Source organism: Perognathus longimembris, chromosome 13 (genome assembly GCF_023159225.1).
Source record: "Perognathus longimembris pacificus isolate PPM17 chromosome 13, ASM2315922v1, whole genome shotgun sequence".
Classification (NCBI taxonomy): Eukaryota; Metazoa; Chordata; class Mammalia; order Rodentia; family Heteromyidae; genus Perognathus; species Perognathus longimembris.
In genome coordinates this window covers 34,345,387-34,366,042 of record NC_063173.1, presented here as the reverse complement: position 1 = coordinate 34,366,042, position 20,656 = coordinate 34,345,387, and the positions used below count along the sequence as shown (strand labels likewise).

The 20,656-nt window shown below is 40.9% G+C and overlaps 1 protein-coding gene across 4 annotated transcripts in view; it reads left to right on the top strand.

The window, feature by feature from the left end:
• The window catches only part of Mpped2 (metallophosphoesterase domain containing 2), a 171,092-nt gene extending 151,534 nt beyond the window's left edge, over positions 1-19,558 (top strand). For all 4 annotated transcript variants that reach the window (XM_048361607.1, XM_048361610.1, XM_048361609.1 and 1 more), the window contains 3 exons: positions 12,379-12,494; positions 15,542-15,655; positions 18,186-19,558. In XM_048361607.1, coding sequence (XP_048217564.1) covers positions 12,379-12,494; positions 15,542-15,655; positions 18,186-18,304 — 349 coding nt within the window. In that variant the 3' untranslated portion in view covers positions 18,305-19,558. The remainder of the gene's footprint in view (positions 1-12,378; positions 12,495-15,541; positions 15,656-18,185) is intronic.
• The last annotated feature ends 1,098 nt before the right edge of the window (positions 19,559-20,656 follow it).

Here is a 20,656-nt window from a genome sequence, read left to right as displayed (position 1 = left end):
AGGGGAGGGGGGTGGAGAGAGAAAATATGAAGAGCCTATGCTTAATCTGTCTTGACCTATTCTAACCTCCAATCACATATATAATCTGGACTATAACCTTGGGCACTTACTGTACACTCTCCTGGGTTAATCAAGAATATTTTAATTCTTGTTTCATCAGGAATATTTCCTAGATATGCATTTGGAGTCACACATTTTACAAGATCTTGGGAGACACCAAAACGAATAAGAGATAGCTCACAGTCTGGTACAGAATGTAGATATACCCATAACAAATCCTTGACTCAAAGGCTTGCTAGAATAATGTGTGCGCGCATGCCTCCCCACATGCACACACACACACACACACACACACACACACACACACACACACCAGCAATAATGCAAAGCATGATAAATACCACAATAAGGATTAAACAAAAGGCTGAGGGGGCTGGGCATAACTTCTTCATGAGTTGAGCCTTGAGGGCACAGTAAAAATTTAATGGGCAGAGAGAGTGGAGGGCAGTTTTGCCTATGACTATCTTGTTATCCCAACCAGATGGTAGGTTGGTGAAGGGTAAGACATTGCCTCACATTGTATTTAGATCTCCCCAGAGCGCCTTGCCATAGTTTTGCAGTAGAAGGTACTCTGTGTTTGCTGAGTCCAATTAATAATGCATGGTTGGCTACCACTCTGTGAGGGACACGCCTGGGTCTCTGTGCTGGCTTTAACCTCTGAATTGAAGGGGCAGTGCCAGCTTTTCACTCATTCTTCTGATTGTGTGTACTGCCAGAGAGCAGTCACAATTTTCTCACTTTACTAAATCGGTCTGGACTGAAACTAGTCATTTAAAGCCAAAATGGTAGATAAGTGAGGACCGGTGCTTTAAATTCCGTCTGACCTACTTGTCACTTATTCCAATTCCTCTGAACTTTCAAACAGCCTAAACTGGCCACACGGACAAGTAGCGACCTGGGAATTGGAAGGTGCTGGATCAGAAGGGCTTTCCTTTTATTTGTGACTGTAGATCGACATCTGTTTCACATCCCTGCTAGGTTCATAGGAATTGTGAGCCCTGTTTTACAACTTAGGAAATGGGAATTCAGAGAGGACCCTTGTGCAAGGTTACACAGCCAGTAAGCAAGAAGAGGCATAACTGGAACTCATGCCTTCCACTGTCCAAGTTGACATCTGTTAAGCGAACCTGGCCCACCTCACTCCAAAGGCATTGCAATGAATCTACTCACGTTTGGGAAAGTCTGAGACATGGACATACTGGTGAAAGGATGATGAAAGAATAAATTAAAGAACAAACACTGCAGAGTTGATAGTATTGGTATTTATACTCATACGAACATTCATCATGTCAAGAACTTACTATGTAATTCTTTTTTTCTTTTCTTTTTAACAGTTCTGGGGTTTGAACTCAGGCCTTGAGTCATGCCTTCAGTCCTTTTTTGTTGTAGTAGTTTATTTTGAGATAAGGCCTTGCTTTTTGCCAAGTCAGGCCTAGACTGAGATCCTTTTGTTTATATTTCCTCCAAGAGCTGAGAGAGAGGCATGTGCCATTTGGTTGAAATGGAGTCTCGTGAACTTTTTTCCCAGGCTAGCCATGAACTGTGATCCTCACAATCTCTTCCTCCTGAATTGTTTGGATTACACGTGTGAACCACCAGCCCATTTCCCTCTTGATATAGGACAGACTGTGCCAAAGACATTACACATATGATGACATTTAATCCTCACAACCAACCTGTGTGTTTGGTATTGTAATGTGGGGTTCAGATCTGGCCAACAAAAGAGGACAGAAGCTGACTCCATTCCCACTATCTCCCCAGCCCCCCCTGCTCAGAGGCCTAGGAACACACCCCTAGACAGTGAGTCAGAGACAGAGCTTACCTGCAAGCCTGCTGGCCAGTCAAGTGTAAACCCGCGAATTAACTGGCCAGTCAAGTGTAAGCCCTCAAACTAACTGGACAGTCAAATGTAAACCTGTGAGCCCCCACCCAATCACAAAGCCATTGTCATGGTTATTCCCTCCCCCTACCCTATTGTCAATAAAAACCCTGCTCAGCAAGAAGGCGGGGCTCACCACAGCATGGCCACTGCCATGGATGGTTGTGGGACTGGCTCGATCTGAATTCAACAACTCTCTTGTCCTTGCATGGGATCAGCTCCTTGGTGGTTTCTGGGGGGGTTGTCGGTCTGGCACATCAGTATTACTATCTCCGTTTTATAGATGTGTGAACAGATCAGACAGGTCAGCTTGCCCAAAGTCAAACTGCTAAATAGAGAGCAGTATGAATCCAGATGCAGACCCCACTTGCGGCTTTGCACTACAAAGCTCTGTTGAGGCCTAGTCTGCATAAGTGGTCTTGGCCAGATCACTTAAATTTTGTTTCTGTACATTACTTTCTCTAAAATTAATACCTTGCTCAGCTTATCAGGGTTATTTTGGTCTCCTACATGGGAGAATGACTTGTAATACACAAAGTATGCTGGGAATATGGCCTAATGGCAAGAGTGCCTGACTCATATACCTGAAGCCCTGGGTTCGATTCCCCAGCACCACATATATAGAAAACGGCCAGAGGTGGTGCTGTGGCTCAAGTGGCAGAGTGTTAGCCTTGAGCCAAAAGAAGCCAGGGACAGTGCTCAGGCCCTGAGTCCAAGGCCCAGGACTGGCAAAAAAAAAAAAAAAAAAGCAACCACAGGGGCTGGGGATATAGCCTAGTGGCAAGAGTGCCTGCCTCGGATACACGAGGCCCTAGGTTCGATTCCCCAGCACCACATATACAGAAAAAACGGCCAGAAGCGGCGCTGTGGCTCACGTGGCAGAGTGCTAGCCTTGAGCGGGAAGAAGCCAGGGACAGTGCTCAGGCCCTGAGTCCAAGGCCCAGGACTGGCCAAAAAAAAAAAAAAAAAAAAAAAAAAAAAAAAAACCCACTCCTCTGATCTCAGCATCATAAGTAGCTAGGATTACAAGTATGAGCCATAGGCTCAAATCGCCCTTTTTTGTTTAATGGCTGAGTGGGATTTTCTAATCTGCTTATCAATTATGTACTCTACATCTACTTTTCATTTGGTAGGCTTTCTTGTTAGAGAAATCCTCCCTCTTAGGTGCTGACCTCTCAGTGCCCCCAAATATTATGCAGTATACAAAAGAAAACAGCATTAGAAACATAAATGTGTAATGCATGCATAAACACTTTCTAAACCAAACCAAACATAATAAATGGTACTATTCTCTGGGGGCTGAAGTTTCATCAGTCTATCCCTCTCTATTAAAATCAATCCTTTAGAATTCACTAGGTAACAAAACAAAGGCCAGTAATCCTGAGCCCACCTTTCTCATTCTTATTCTTGGGAAATCAAGGTTGGAAAAATGGCCTCTCCTTGCTTATTTCCTATGACAACTCTGCAGGTTCTGTTCATCCTGTTCCATAGAGGCAGCCAAGCATATGACACAAGCTGCCTTCATAGGTTCAGTCTCTTCTTAGAGATGGTTGTATTTCATGGCCCTGTTTTCAACTACACAGCCTTATTTGGGTGCATGTAAGGGGTAAATAAAGGTTAGTGTCCTCCTACAATCTGGCCATGTAACTTCAGGGCATTTCTTAACTGGGGGTAAATCTGCTTTAGGAATTGCTAGAATACTTCTCAGGTCATTCTGATGTTCCTTAAGCCCCTGTAAAACTATGTTACTTAGAAATGAAGGCCATTGCTTAAAGATTTCTAACTAGGACAACCATATGTATGAAATGGATTGCTGTGAACTTGTGGAAACTATGTAGAACTTTGATTTCTAGTGCTTAATTTGGGACAACCTGGCTCATAATTGGCATCTAAGCCAACTATTGAATAAATGAGTAGATGAACAAGAAGTTTCCTCTGTGAGCTCATCTTCTCTGTGATTTCAACCCATTAAGTATGCACTTCACAAAGAAAGAGACAAGGAGTTATTATCCCTGCCTTCTATGACCAAGCTTAGTGCCTGGCATATACTATGCATTCAGAAACATTAGATGAAGAAATGAACATGGTGTCAGATGTCAGTGGCTCACACCTGTCATCTTAGGTACTCAGCAGACTGAGATCAGAGGATCTCCATTTGAAGCCAGCCTGACCAGAAAAGTCCAGGGTATTATGTCCAATTAACCAGCAAAATGCTGGACTGGAGCTGTGGTTCAAGTGGTGAAGCTCGATGTATGCATTAAAAAGTAGAGTCAAAACACAGAACTCTGAGCTCTTGCCCCAGTGCTGGCACACACACACACACACACACACACACACACACACACACACACACACAAACCCCAGAGTGAGTGTCAAATATCCACATAATAGATTGTTGTCTAACCACAAAGAGGAATGAATTTCTGACACAATAGGATATGGAAGAACCTTGAAAACATTATGCTAAGTAAAATTAGCCAGACACAAAAGGGCAATTGTTGTCTGATTCCATTTTTATGAGGTACCCAGAGTAATCAAATTCACAGAGACAGCACAATAATCAGTACTAGGACTTTGGAAACTGTGGTGGATTGGGGAATGATTGTTTCATGGATACAGATCTTCTATGTGGAGTGACGACAAAAGTATGACAAATATTGGTTGCCCAACATTAGGAATATACCTAATGAAATGGGATTGCACACATAACATTATTAACATGGTAAGTTTTGTACTGTATGTATTTTACCACAAGAAAATATTCCCCATGCTCTCATTCCTTACTCCTTTCCACCTATTAAGTCTTTCTTTTCTTTCTAACTGGCAAAGTGGGTGCTGTGATATCCTTCTTTGAAGAATCTGTGCTGCTGGGTGTTAGGTACAAGCATGTTCAGTATGGAGTCTTTTCCTGTCAAGGACTCTTCTTCTGACTAAGGGGACCTAGACCTTTGATGTTCTCAGCAGCAAAACAAAGGTGTACTCGGTAAGCAAGGGAACATTCCAGAGCCTTTTCACCTGTACAAAGATGACACAAGTCCTGCCACAATAGGATGTTTTGGCAGACTTTCTTTGTGCGATGGATGGTCAGAATCTCCTTCACAGTCCTATGGAAGGAAATGGACTGAAGATATTTCTCTCCCTGCTATGAACTTGTTTACAAGATTAAAGGCCAGCATATTCAGGAGGCCTAGTCATGCACTATAACATTATTATTTAATAGTCAGAGCCTACTACATTTGAAAATAGATGATAAGGTCTTATTTCTCAATTCTTAAAGCAAACTCTGTACATACCACCTCCTTTCCAACAGGAGAAAGGAAAACTGAGCAGCAGAGTCTTAACAGACACTTTCTCCTTATTAGTTCTAATAAACAGGCATGGTTGGCATTTTGGTAAAAGAAAACTTCAGTGTCTGATCCCTTGGTTTAAGAAGCCCCCCCCCCCCCTTAAAAGGTGATTTAAAAAATCCCTTCCCTCCTTGAGATGAATAGTTAAAATACTAATTCACAATTTCCATTTTAGATTATTTGGTGCATATTATTTTTATCATTTAATTATGAATATAATTAAAGATCAAGCTAACATCTGTTTCTTTTACTTCCTTACACAAATAATGTTATTCAATATAAAATTCTCTGAATGTTATTTTATTCCCTAATTGATTCTGAGGAGTTTCTTTTATTAGCTGCATAACTTTTATCATGGCTGTGTAGCAGATGATTTGAAAGTTTGTCAATTGCTTATGATTACAGTCACTTTTGTAAAGAATTACATTATATATTTGTCACTTGTGTGTGGAGAGGCATAGCTATACGATAAATTCTAAGAATTAAAAAGATCAGCCACGCGCCTGTGGCTCATACTTATAATCCTAGATACTCAGGAGGCTAACATCTGAGGACTGAGGTTCAAAGCCAGTACAGGCAGGAAAGTCCATGAGACTCTTATCTCCAATTAACCACCAGAAAACTGAAAGTGGTGCAATGGTTCAAAGTGGTAGAGTGCTATAATTGAGCTGAAGCGCTCACGGACAGTGCCCAGGCCCAGAGTTCAAGCCCCATGACTGACAAAAAAGAAAAAGAATTTTAAAAATCAGACAGAAGAAGAAGGAAGAAAGAAGAAGAAAAAGAGGAGGAAGAGGAGGAGAAGGAGGAGGAGGAGGAAGAGGAGGAGGAAGAGGAGGAGGAGGAGGAGGAGGAGGAGGAGGAGGAGGGAGGAGGGAGGAGGAGGAGGAGGGAGGAGAAATTGTATACAAGGGGGCCTCAGGTGACTATCTCAGGTTCCATTTTTTTCATTTCCTATCCAAGCACACAGACCACATTAGTTACCAAGTCTGCCCTGTATCAAACAGTATCTTTTTGCATCCCAAGGACCTCTTAATAAAAGCCAAGCTACGAAGTCCTATGGCAGAGATGGACAAGACAGCTGGTGAGAGAGAAGCCAGCCCTGCCCTTTGGTGGCAGCTGGGCTAGCATCCTGGCTAGGCAGGCTTCCCGAGCAGCTGCATGGGGTAGAAAATTTGCCCTGAATTATGCTTTCCATTTCCCCAAAGCAATGTCAATTGGTGTGTGTCTCTTCGATGCACAAGGTATGGAGCCACTCTGTGGGCAAAGGCAAAACAGCTCTTTTCATTACATCGGAGAATGATTTTCAGGCTGTCAAGGAAGAAAGGAGACTTGAGGAGGAGGTGGAGGGAGAAAGCCAGCTTCTTCAAATCCAGAGCTAAGCAGGGAAAACAAGGCAGAGAGGGAGGAAGTGGGAGGAGAGGGGACAGTGTCTGCCTTTCATCTGGATATTCAGGATGACACATCTGGTGCCAGGAAAACTGCTATTTCTAACTGACTGGGAAACTTCGCAGCCCAGGGAGGGCTGAGCTGTCAGGTGAGCAGGAGATCAAGAATGGTCATGACAGCTTCGTGGCATGTGAAAGGGGCTGTGAAGTGCAGGGCAGTTTTAACCGGTGGTGGTTAAATTAGCTTGTCCTGGACAGGGTATGATGTATAGGCATGAAGAAGGCTGCGAATCTAAAGGGCCAACATCCAGAAAAAGCCAAGCTAAGTGAAAATTGCCTCCTGTGCCTGAGTTGTGCTGAATGGAGGTTCCTAGGTGGTGGTGATGGTGTTAATTACTAACTTGTCAATTCCTCCAGTGAACTCTCTGAGCCCCTGATGATAAATATTCCAAGGACTCAGGATAACCCTTGCTCTGAACTTCCCCCATCAATATCTTGTCAAAATCTAACCACCTGCACTAGCTGGCTAAGCAGCCTTGACTAACCGTTTTGCCCTGTGTTCTTGCATTCCACAGGATTGTCTATGCAAGACTGAGCGAGCAAGTGAGTGAGTGACTTTCTGAAAAACTTCCACTAGAAATGAACTGAGGAAGTGCCTTTTAATAAGTAATCAGCTGGAAGAAATCAGGCTCTTTCTAGCCATTTAGTGATGCTCGCCTAATCACTGGGGACTTTTCAAATGTCTAGAACAGAGACTATGATTTGTTGAGCCCAGGCTTGGAAACTTCTAGAAAGAAAAAAATATATATGTATGTATATGTGTATATGTATATAGCATATAAGCAGCTGTGTGTATACATGCATACCTGCATGCATGTTTATTGTATAAATCAAGAGCTACATGTTTATATTCCTGCCAGGACTTTGTCAAAAGTTTTATATGGGGACTGGGGATATGGCCTAGTGGCAAGAGCGCTTGCCTCGTATACATGAAGCCCTGGGTTCGATTCCCCAGTACCACATATACAGAAAATGGCCAGAAGTGGCGCTGTGACTCAAGTGGCAGAGTGCTAGCCTTGAGCAAAAAGAAGCCAGGGACAGTGCTCAGGCCCTGAGTCCAAGGCCCAGGACTGGCAAAAAAAAAAAAAAAAAAAAAGTTTTATATGATAGACAGTACCTTTATTTAAAAGATGAGGAAACTGAAGCACAGAGAAGCAAGTAACTTAAACATGAGTCTGTTTGACTCCATAATCCACTCTTAACCTCTGTCTTTAAAATAAGAACGACTGACTTTTATTGGGCCCCCAGATTCTCACTGCTCTAAGTAGTCCAGCCATCCTCCCAGCTCCTAAGATGGAGTGCTGCTGGAGCCTGTGACCTTCCACTTAACAGCTTCAGTGTAGAACCCAGTGGAACTTTCCTGGGGCTCCTAAGCCATATTCAGTCCTTGTAAGGAGGTGCCAGAGAGACCATATCAATAAAACCCCCAGTGTTTGTGAGGTAACCAGCACAGGACCTTGATCTACCTACCAAGAATTTGTGGATGCTGACCCCTACCACAGCCAGGAACCTGAATAGCATACCTGAGCACAGGCACCAACTTCCCATCTCTAAATCCTGTTTTCCCAGGACATGTCCTCTGAGGTTTGAGGAGGAGTAAACAGCCATTCACCTGTCCTAGCCTCCCTGGATTTATTGCCTGACAATTCCCTCCTGACTGCACCACTGCACTGTGTACTGCAAACACAGATGACCTTTGCTGTGATTTCATCTCAACTCACTTCCATACAGAAAACCTGTTTTGTATTGACATTGTTTAGAACAAGTTCTGCCTCCATTAACTCCCTTAGTCCTAGCCCCAGATACTCCAGCCTGACAGGCCATGTGCCTGGGATTCCATGAGCAAGGACCAGTGCGTTCAAACATCCTCAGTTTCCATCCTGTGTTTTTGGCCCAGTGGAATTACCCTCCTTCCTTTCAGAGTTTTCTTATCTCTCCCTAGAAGTGGATGGATCAGAGGCTCAGATTGGATCACTGGCCATAAGGTGTTTTGTGGGTCATGTTCTTACAAGTTGGTTCCCATGTGGTACTTGTTAGTCACAGCTAATTATTAAGTCTTTGGCTGAAGCAATAGACATTGTTGCTTGGATTCCTCCCATCCCCCACCCTGCTTACCCCCCATTGCTACAGAACAAAACCTATTGTGGGGCTCTGGAGGTTGGCTATGCACATATTTTCCAGGGAACCCCTGATGGGCTTACTGCTGAGGTTTCATGTTTCAACTTGAAACTAGCTGGATAAAGCATTATTCACTGGCGATGACACACTCGCTCTCTGTACAGACATTTCTCCCACACTAGACCCAGGCCCTCACAGGCAATTTAGGCCATTCACCAAGAACAATTCACAGTATTTATTCAGATCCCTGATAATCTTCACAAAAATGATATAAATTGTTTTATCACAGGAAGGTCACTATGCATCGAATTCAGCCATCTGCACTCTGAGGTATAAGTTAGAAAAAAGGAGGGAAGGGACTCTATAAACGAGGAGTGTGTGTGTTGTGTATGTGGGGTGTGTGTGTTTGTGTGTGTGTGTGTGTGTGTGTGTGTGTGTCGCCAGGAAGCTGCTGTGTTTGCTTGCTTTGTGTATTAGGCTTTTTTTTCATAAAATATCCACAACATAAAAGTAATCTTTAAATCCTGTAATTGAGTCCACCTACTTGTTCCTTCCTCAGATGAGGAAACTAGCCCAGTGAGAGTGCTTTTTTTTTTTTTTTTTTTTTTTAATCTAAGGTCCAGTTAAGCTAGTGAATTGGGCAGAATAAAATTTAGCACATGGGGATCACGTCTTCTGTGTGCCCATTTATTAAGCCATGCTGGGATGATTCTGGAGCCCATCATTGGGCTGCTTTTCCCATTAGTTGGCCACTGCCTCATGGAGAGACTTTGCCTGGAGGTACAGAGAAAGAAAACGCCTCAAGAAAGGCCATTATCCACTATGTTTTCGTTAAGGGCCACTTCAGCCCTGCAATTCCATGACACCTCCTGGCATTGAACAATGCTCATTCCAACAGCCAGTATGGAAGAGCTATGTTGTTACCTTCAATATGTGAGACTCCCAAAGTGAAATTAGGTTAGAAGATTTTGTGTCCACGGACAAGGAAAAGCAAATCCAGGTTTAAATCGTCACTTCTGCTTGAGGCCCTAGGTTCAAACTCCAATATCATGAGAAGAAAAAAAAAAAAAGAATTGTCCCCACTATTTAATCACTAATGTCAAGTTTTATAGAAATACAGAGTGATAATACATGCCTGAAGAATTGTTGTGAAGAGTTCACTAATCTCAGTAAAAGCTCTATAGAAAGCTTATCAGGAACTTGATAAATGTTCCTTTTCCTGTAGCTTAGACTCCTTTGTCTCTCTCATGCACATAAAAGTTTGAGGTAGAATAAAAGCCAGATACTTTCAAGCTTTACCCTTAACTTACACACTTCTGGATTTTGTCACAGGCTTAGTCTGTAGAGCAGAAGTTCATCATAATCGTTCCCTGGACACTTAGGGAACTGAGCACTTGCTGGAGAAGTAGGAGATATGGATATGAAATTCTAAGAGAACAATCTATGAAGTTGAAAAGATCCCCCCCCCCAAAAAAAAAAAGTTACTACTGTTCCTTTGACTCTAAAACCCTCCAGTGTCTTGAGGAATCTGAGCTGTCTGTTTTCAGCAAAAATCAGATTCTCTCACTGTACTGGCAACTTGGGTGTGCTTAGACCTTGTCAGACTCTTTTTTATTTGCCATCCAAACAAAAACCATAGGCCCAGAAGCTTGTTTTCAAAATTTTAAAAAGCAGATGTTTCTGCTTATTTTTCTTTCTGTCTCTCTTCTGCCAAAATGCTAACTGGCTTCCCATTGGATTCCATTGTTGGTTTTGTTTTGTTTTTGTTTTCTGCTTTTAAGACAAATCTTAGAAAACGATCATCATAAAATGAAGGATAGGCACCCCAAACTGAGAAAACTGTATTATAGAGTCAAGTGAAAATGTTTAAGAACTTGGAGGTGGGAAGTGCTAGAAGACAAAAGAGAAAAAGATGTGAGCTTCTACTATAAAAGTGTTTCAGCATTCTCCCCAGGCCTGAAGCCTAAGTATGCCTTAGCAGGCTGGAATAGGAATATAAGCACTCATTTCTCAAAAGAGTCCAAATGCTTAAATGTGGAAATACAAAGGAATTGCCTAGAATATAACCTTGATGTAAACACTCAGTAAGTAGTAGCTTTCATGGTCTTCTTCCTCTTTTTCCTCCTCCTCAGAGTAGGAAAGGTAAGTTTTCTTAGAATGGCATAGGAACCTGGAAATTAATTAGGAAAGAGCAATAAGTCAGATACTTTGTTTCTCTTTGTAGTTAGCTTTATACCAGCTCCTTGTTCTAGAATTTTCACTCCACCAAAACATCAGTGGGAATTTATCTTCTTAGTGATACTGTGAAATTTTACATAGATTTCAATCATCATCCTTTCACTTCTGGCTTTGATTATACACTATCAAATACATGCTATGTCATCATGTCTGAGTTCAAATTCTTGAGAAAAATCTTAGTCTGTCAAATGATTGCCTTTAAATAAAAGTGTACTTCTTTATGACTAGTGAACACTTCAGGGTAACCTCTTTTAATAACCATGGAAGGGGAAGGCTAAGCTGGAAGGGAAAGAGGAAATTGGAAGAGAAAGTTGGACTTAGCTTGAAAATAGTCTTTTTCATGCATGGCACAGTGAATTGGAATTTTCCTGTACAACAAAAGACAGTCCATTTCAAAGAATACTGCTTCATCTAGATATTGTGGATAGGACAATACAAGGAAATACTTTGTATTAATGTTATTTAGGCTATAGTACTTGTATAGGAAAAATTCATCATCCTCTGTTATAAACAGTACATGTATAAGTGAGACGTTTCCAGCTCCAGTGGAGAATGCTGATTAAATGGACAAAGTCTCCATTCCTTCACAGATACAGCCTCAATCTCAGGAGCTCATTTCAGGAGCATTGAGTTCCTGTGAAATGCTCACCATTGCTGTCCAAGAAGCAAATTCCAAAGTGACCAGGGGTATCCCCCAGTGTATTATTCCCTTTGGTAGCAGGAAGAATATTCCTTGTTTGCTTTTAGGTTACTTTTGAGAGCTCCCCTACTTTTTCCAAACAGCCTCAGCCCAGAGTACTGAAGGTATCGCAAAAGACCAGTGATCTTCCACAATCCCCTGGTCCTTTTCGCAGAAGACTTTAGAAAGAATCTTTCTGGCGGAGTACTTCGATAGTAATGGGGAGGGTCAAGTACTGATGGAATTTCTGAGCTCTGAGGCACTCCAGGAAGGCTAGATATGCTTTGGATCAGGGCTGGGTATCTTGGGAAGCACTGAGATTTGGGGGAAGACAAAGCATTGTCAACGTTTTGATAGAAACCTGCTGGGAAAGTCTTCACTGGAAAGCTTCCCCATGCCCCTTTCTAGTGGAACAATTCATAGGCTCCACGCCTGCTTTCAAATGGATTGGTTTTGAAGCAGTCAACAAAAAAGCATCCTGCTGCCAGGGCCAACCATCAAAAAGAGAAGAGAGAGCCATGCAAAGCATGGGGGAATGTGCCAGGGAGAAATATTGCAGTGCAAGGATGTGGCTGCACTGGTCTGATATCCTGTGCATTGTCTCCCCTGAAGGACCCCGTGGTTTAATGGATGGGGCTTTAACCTACCCAGAGGTCAGTCTCTGTTGGACAAGTGGAATCTCATTCCTGAGGGCATCGACATTCTCATGACACACGGACCTCCTCTAGGTAAGTAAAGCAAAGGTTGTCCTTTTGTCATACCAGATGCCTTTTTTCTTTTTCTTTTTCTTTTTTTTTTTTTTTGTGAAGCATAATGAATAATGCTTCAGGGACATAATCATTTTCCTCAAAAAAAAAAAAAAGTGACTACAAAAAGAAAAGTCAACGTCTTTAAAGAAACCTAGTATGATAATTAAACTCAGCAGTTCTTCTAGGCTTACAGGTGTTCGTGAAATTAAATTTTTTGATTTAGTTGAGTCAGGGAAAAATCAAATGAGTAGGGAACGCTACCTTCTTTTGAGTTTGATAATTTATTTTAGGCACTGCATTCACTTTGGAGTAAGGGGGTGGGGCGGGAACAGAAGCAAGACAGAAGCCTACCAATCACAGGGCTTTTGAATGGCAATGAAATGATAGGAACTTTTGTTCAAAGGATCTCATTTTCCATTTCCACATAATGCTGGAACCTGGGGGTATCTTTAAAGTTTAACATTTGAGCTGATTATAGGAGAAAAGAGTCTCTTTTTTTAAAAAGAAGATAAAATGTTCAGGAGGACTTAGGCTGGAAATTACTTAAGGATACTCATTCTCTAACCATATCAGGTCTGCAACTCAGGTTTATGTTGTCTGTGTGCTTTAAAGCTACCCCCCTACTCCCCTAGATTATGGATAAGAACATGATTATTTGACTTACATAATTATCTCCTAATTATTCCTAAGGTTGTGATACAGCTGCTGTTTCTCATTTTTTTCTTTCTTTCTTGTTATTTTTTGTTGTTGTTTTAAAAAACTAATGTGAATTGGGTCCCACTGTACATTTGGAGGGCAGAATAGAGTGTATTTCTATTTGAGCTCAGGGCCTTACATTTAGGCAGGCACTATACCACTTGAGCCACACCTCTACATAGGTCATTGAGTAGTTGGGATTATAAGTGTGAACCATGACATTAGGCTCTATAAAACATTTTTGAGTGCAGAGTTCTTAAAGAGAACTTAACAATATTTCTTGTCTTCTGGTTTTCTGTCTTCTCCCTCCCTTATGAGCATCAAATATAATATATGAATATATATTCATTTCTAGATACAATTTAATCTTTGTAGGTGTTTTTGCCTCAAGACAATTGTTGCTGCTTTCTTTCCTTTAAGAGAGAACTACACCATATCTCACAGTGGAACAGTAGAAGAGAGGATCATGGTATAGGCAAAAAAACAAGGGAAAAGAAGCCAGCTCTGGTGCAGACATGGAAATCGTGCAACCACAGCCACCATCCTCACCATGTTTCCATAATCACAGTACATCTTTGCCTGTGGTTTTGAAGATTATACTTACTAATAACCTTTATCCAGTCATAATCAATTGCCCGATTTTACAATCCCTTAGGCTAGGTAAATCATAACTAAATATTCTGATTAGCATGAGTTAACTGGCAAGAGCATCCTACAGAGACATCATTCCAACCAATGTAATCCCTTTGCCTGAATAGCCTTGTTAGTTGTCATCATGACTTCCCTCTGTTTAGTCACTGGAAGGGACTTGAGATGGTCCAGAATGGAAACATTTCCATCACTAGAACTATATTTGGAAGGTAGCTTTGAACTGAATAACCAATTCACAAATGTTATCACTTCATTCTTTTTATAATAAAACAAGTGATAGTAGCAGCAATTCTGAGTACCAAAGAATTGAACTATCCCAGAACTCCCTTTAAGGATACTAGTACCTCTGGCTTTGTAGAAACAGTAGAGTAAGTTAAGCTGTTTGAGCAGCAAAATGAGTTCTATGGTAGGAGTTTCAAAACAAAAAGTCAGACAAAGTTTTCAGAAAGGAAAGTTAAACCTCAATGAATATTCTTGGGATTCTGGTATTGACCTTGAGCTCCTCTCTGCTGTGAGAGAAGCCACAGTTTCATGGTTTTATTTATTTTTTTTCCTATTACAAGTTGAGCAAGATGCTTTCTCTACTGCTTGTGTACAGAAGTACTATGCATTCTCCCTTCAAGTACAGCACATCCAGTATGCCAGTCCCTGCGGGCTCAGGATATTTTCCTCTTACTAAAAATTTTGAAAACACTGGTTTGATTTTTTGCTACAACCTCCACGTTTACATGGTGCCTTCCCCAGGCTGTCCAGTCATTGCCCTCGCCCCAGCTGACATGCCTTTACAGAGTCGCTACATATTCCCGGCTACCGTTTGGCTAAATAAAGCAGAAGTCGGCCTTTTTCCGCTCAGTCATTTCTAAATAGTAGAAATAACCTAATGGAACTGTGGAATGGATTCCCACAGATTTCAACTTAGCCTTTCATCCCACCTGCCTTCTTTATGCCCCAGCCTGCTGAGGTGTATGGATTTCATTTCAGACCATAATCATCTAAATAGCTGACTTTTGCTATAATTGATGTCAGTTTTTTATGGATTTTCTGCATTAAGTGTTGAACTAAGTGGCTTTTACTTTAAAAGTAGTCAATTAGCTCCAGCTTGCTGGATGCCATCATGAGGTCAGATTGTTGTCTATCTCCGGAAACGGAGCTAGAGATGTAACTTCCAAAGCTTTGGTCATCGGGAATGAACAAGGATTAAGAGCTAATGTCCCTAAAGAGAACAAGGTATCTATCTTATGACTTGTTTATAAGCAACAACTTCTAGTCCTTCTTTGAAGCATCTTAAGAGCAAACTGAATTGAGAATGTATAAGAAATGAAAAAGTGAAAGTAACTGAACTGAGGGAGAGAAACAGTTTAGGGCTACCGGGAATAAATGTCATGAAGATTTGAAGCCCATGGCTGAATAAATCACAATCTTTACAGAAAAAAAGAGTTAATTAACTGGAAGGGGGAAAAGAAAAAAAAAATATATATATATATTATATATATTCAAGAACTCAACGAAGACAAAGTGACGAGTGAAAAGTTTCTTAAAAGCCATCATGAGCTTTAATGGAGGTTCTAGGATTGCAGATAATGTAATAAACCTTCCTTGAGTTATGGCTTCCTGAAAGTCCAAATGCAACCTTACCTGAAGAGAGAAAATTAAGAGTATTGATTGCCTTCTTCCCTTAGGTTTTCGCGACTGGGTTCCAAAGGAACTTCAAAGAGTGGGTTGTGTGGAGCTGTTAAACACAGTCCAGAGGCGAGTGCGCCCCAAGCTACATGTGTTCGGTGGGATTCACGAAGGTAAGGAATCCACAACGTATAGATGTCGCTATCCATGTTTGTATTCCATAAGGTGAGAGACTAGCGGAACACAGATAACTAGGACCAGGATTCTCAAACCATTCAGCAGTGGGACTCCTTTTATATAAAATGAAATTTTAGGAGAGAGACTATCATATAGAAATAAGGGGGGGGGGTTGTCTACTTGTTTGTTTTAATTTTAAGCAGAGTAGACATGTCCTTGCTACATACCAATCACTCTCCAAAGCACCTCTGGAATCTCAGGGCTCTAAGGAGGAATATTTGATAATCATTGTTACCATGCAGCCCTGAAGTACATAAGGACCAATTTTGTTGTTATTGTTGTTGTTAAGAGAGTCAGATGAAAGGCTCTGGGTATTAGGAGCTATGTAAAACTTCCATAATTTCTCCCCCACACTAGTACATGTGGTACTTCACACGAATGCACACAAAGACCCAGGAAAACAGGTGTTCTCTGAAGAATCGCTCATGACCTGCAAGGTATATAACAGAAGTAGAAAGAAATAGCACATTTGCAGTAGATGTGAGATTAAACAGAATAATTAAATCTCCCCTAAATGGGAACTGGTCCAGTTACCATTTTCTGTTTTTCAAGGTAAGCTCATGAAGGTCACAGAGCTTGAAAGTCTCACAGGACCCTTCAGGCCTTTGGGTTTTATCTGATCTGCCTTTTCCAAACTATTCTTTGTGTCTGCAGACACAAAGCACTAGTTCATTAGACTTTAGGTTTTCAGGACCTCCCAGACTTACAGTTCCAGGTTCCTGTGCAGTGGGTGTGTTTATATGGGCAGCTGCCATCTTCTCCTCAGCTTCTGCTTACTTATTGCTACTTTCTGGATAAAGATATTTATGAATGGGCAGTCATATAGAGGTGCATAAGGCTATGTGTGTGACTGGGCCAAAACAAACAAACACAATCAAAGTTTGCTTTTCAAAGCCCACAAATTCAGTGGCTTCCTGGCTAGCTAGACAATAAAGCGCATATTGAAAATCTTCCTACTGAGGCCAGAGAAATTCAACTTGCTCCAAGTGCAAGCTCCAGCTGAGTGACTGTTCCCAGGGAGAGTTAACAACAGCCTGCCTTCATGCCAAGCTGTGCTCCCTGAAAAAGAACTCCCCTCCACTTCTCTAATGCCCTGGACCAGAAAAAATGCACCTCATATCTAAACAACATTGGTGGAGAGGGAGGGCACATTATCTTGAAACCTAGTTTGAATTCCTATAGCATTCCTTTGAGTTTGCATTTCATTCTTAAAAAAATAAAATAAAATAATTCATTAGCTTTAAACTAGCCAGACAATTGGGAAATTCCACCAGAGCCCCAAAATAATAAACTCATTTTAGAAAGAGGAGATCGTATTCAAATAAACTTGTCTCGCTTCTATTCACTTAAGACAGCTGAAGAGGGCAGAGAGAGGGCAAATACCAACCTCCTGATGGAGAGAGATAACAAGACTTTATGACCCCCGAACTAAACAGTGCACATTTTAAATGCCTCCTTTCTTTTCTTAAGAGATTTTTCCATTGACCCTCATTAAGCTCTCCCTGGGCTTACTTAGAGAAATTTAAGCAACCGGGGGAGAAAAAGAGAGACCCTTATCTGTGATTTCTATAAGTCCAGATGATTTTATTTCTTCATGGCTGTATTTTTGCATGCCATGAGTCTGATACTAGCATAGAATTACAAACTTATTTACAGAGACTAAGTAAAATACAAGATGTCCAGGAAAGTATACAACTTCCTTAGGACCCTATACATTTCAAAAGGAGTAGCTATGCTAAAGGTCTAGGAAAATATTCTTAGCTTCCCTTAACATAATCACAAGTATGTTTGTGCTGCATGAATTGAGTTTTTTTGATTGATGTAGGATCTAGGTAAGTCCTTCCCCCAGAAAGCAGTGACCCATGAAGATGCTTCTATACATCCATTGGAAAGTTTATTAGTTGATATTTCTTAATGAAATAGACCTAAATTAAAATTGTAGGGTTCAAGGTAAAATCACTTATGGGAAACTTTGGTGAAGACAGAGATCATCTGTTTCCTAACAAAGCTGAGCATTCTCATCTCCCAACTTTCAGTGTTCTTTCCCTCCTCACTTGCGCTGAAGTTCATTGGAATAGGGTTGTGTTCAACCTTGATAAGTTACTCTTAGGCTACTCACTGCTTCTCCTGGAACTCAATGGTTGATACAGGGCTTTGGAATGAAAGTACTATTTTAACAAAGAAGGGAATGTTTGTCTTTGGCTTCCCTAGTAAATAAATCTCCCTTTCCCTGGAAAGTTCAGTATGTAAATAAGGACAAAGCATTCATTCTTTGTTGAAGTCTCCTTTTGAAAGAAAGTAAAATGAAATTAAGACAGCAGTTCCTGAAGATCTGGTTAGCAGACTTAACTGTTTTTTCTGCCTGCCCTCTGACAAAGATATTTTTTGTTTTCTTGCCTGCTGGTGCTGTGTTCAACTATTATTATTTGTATGTATTACAGTAACTGTGGCATTGTCTCCCTACAGGTTATGGCATCATGACTGACGGTTATACGACGTACATCAATGCTTCAACATGTACAGTCAGCTTTCAACCTACCAATCCTCCAATTATATTCGACCTACCAAACCCACAGGGTTCCTGAATCTCTAAACATCCTATTGGAATGTGACAGAAGGTCTACAAACTGCCATTTTTCTAAATATAAACTTACATTCTCTTACTCATTTATTTCTAAATCCTGTGAGTTCTTTTTGTAAATTGTTGGAACAAAATATGATGCTAGAGGTTGTGCTTCTTCTTTATTATTATTTTTTAAATGGGGCCTCCATTTGAAATCAAAGGAGCATTGTGAATTTGTAAAATGACTTCTGTTTTCTCAAAGGCCACGCCATTGTAAATTGTTAGTGTTCGCCAAAGGACAGCCAAGCTTTCTTTTAAAAAGTGATTTTTAAAAAAGTCTTATTTTAATATGCTTTAAGCTGGAAGAAAAAGAAAAAGAAAAAAAAAAGACCAGGAGGTAGGCAGTGTTTTAAAACCATCCAGATTTGCACAGTTGTTTGAAGTCTTTTATTTTTTAATATTTTGTTGTTGTTGTTGTTGTTTTCCTGGTAATGCTTCATTATGCAGATGAGGCCCCAACTAAGAGCAATCTTCTCAACAGAAGGAGCTCTAGGAAAGCCTTCTCATCACATTCCCTCTGTAAAGAAGACTGTCAAGAGAAGAAGACAGCCCTCATTCAAGGGATGACTTAGCTAGTGAGATCTTAGTCATGGTTATACAAGGTCTCATTGTTTGTTTGTTCCTTTTAAATTATTTTAGCTTTAAAAATATGGAAATTGAATCTGTCAAAAGCAGGTATTTCATGCAGTAAAAAAATGAGCGTGCCGACTCATATGGGTTTATATATATATATATAAGTATTTTTTGTGTATTATGACTAAGTTAGGAGTTTAATATTGCCAAGGACAGTACAACTGCAAAGGAGTGCTGTTCAGCAGCACATCAGAAGTCTCAAAGAACTGACGCATTTCTCAGAACTCAAGGTCTTAAAGAGCTTGAGTTGAATCTAGGTACAGTTACAAGTGTGTATAGACTTAAATGGATGCAATGGAAGCTAACTAAAATAAGGCTTAGTTGTCCTTTCTATTTAAATACCCCAAATTGTCTTCTTACTGCCTCTCCCCTTCCCATTTTGCACTGTGTGTTGATGCAATCTTCACTAGCACAAAATATTGTCGCTAATAGTCCTTTCTGTTTTCCCATTGTAAATGCTGTTGAGCTTTATTCTATTTTATGTTATCTCAAAATTTAGGAAAGCAGTTGTTTTCTTTAAATTTATTGTGATATTCTATATCTAGCGGCCTTTATATGCAAATAAAATTGCAAGATTTTTAAAGCTGTGATGTTTGAAGGCTTGGCTAGTGGGAGGATAGCCTTGTCCTGAGGAAGGAGGGAGGGAGATTTATTCACACGCAACATCAGTCATCCCCTTAAAAAGAATTAGAATAGGGCTGGGGATATGGCCTAGTGGCAAGAGTGCTTGCCTCGTATACATGAGGCCCTGGGTTCAATTCCCCAGCACCACATATACAGAAAATGACCAGAAGTGGCGCTGTGGCTCAAGTGGCAGAGTGCTAGCCTTGAGCAAAAAGAAGCCAGAGACAGTGCTCAGGCCCTGAGTCCAAGCCCCAGGACTGGCAAAAAAAAAAAAAAAAAAAAAAAAAAAAAAAGAATTAGAATGAGTGACTTTTTTTCTTCTAATTTTCAATACAGTTTTATTGCTTACCAATCACAGGCTAGCAGGTAGATCAATAGGCACTTGGTGTATTCCTTACTTCCATCATGCATGCTGTCATCTCTCTCACCTTATGGTTGAGAGGATCAAGATTTCATCTTTGTCATTGAAATGACTGAAGTAACAGCATGACTAAGTAGTCAAGGCTGTGGTTGCTGTTTAGTATGTATTTACAGGTCCAATTGAGTATCCACTCCACATTTTTATTTGTCTCCATGAGCAGTCACCACCTTCCCACCACCATTTTCTTAATGGATCAGACAGTAGAGTAGGGGGAATTGTGATCATCATCTTATTTTCTCTGGGAGAACCACTGAAGAAGAGCAATAGGATCCAGTATCTGCCATGTGTCCCCAATTTCTACTTTTCATATCTATGTTGCATACTGATGGATCTTCTTTCTTGCCCATTGTAGCTAGCTTTTGTGCCATTCGTGAAAGGAGTTCTTGATTTGGGTACCAGCAAGGAGAATGACCTAGGCCATGTTTACAGGTCTTATTCCCCTACTTGGCCTATTGTAATTGCATTTATGAAGCCTCTTGGATGCTACCCTGAGCCTGAGGAGGGCATTTTGGTGTGGCCTTTCAGAAAAGAAATGTGAACTTCCCAACAAGAGGAGGCCCATACCAATGAGCATGGGAGAAGTTGGCAACTCCCTTTGACCTGCTGCTTCAGTGGAAATGGTTATGGAGACTTCAA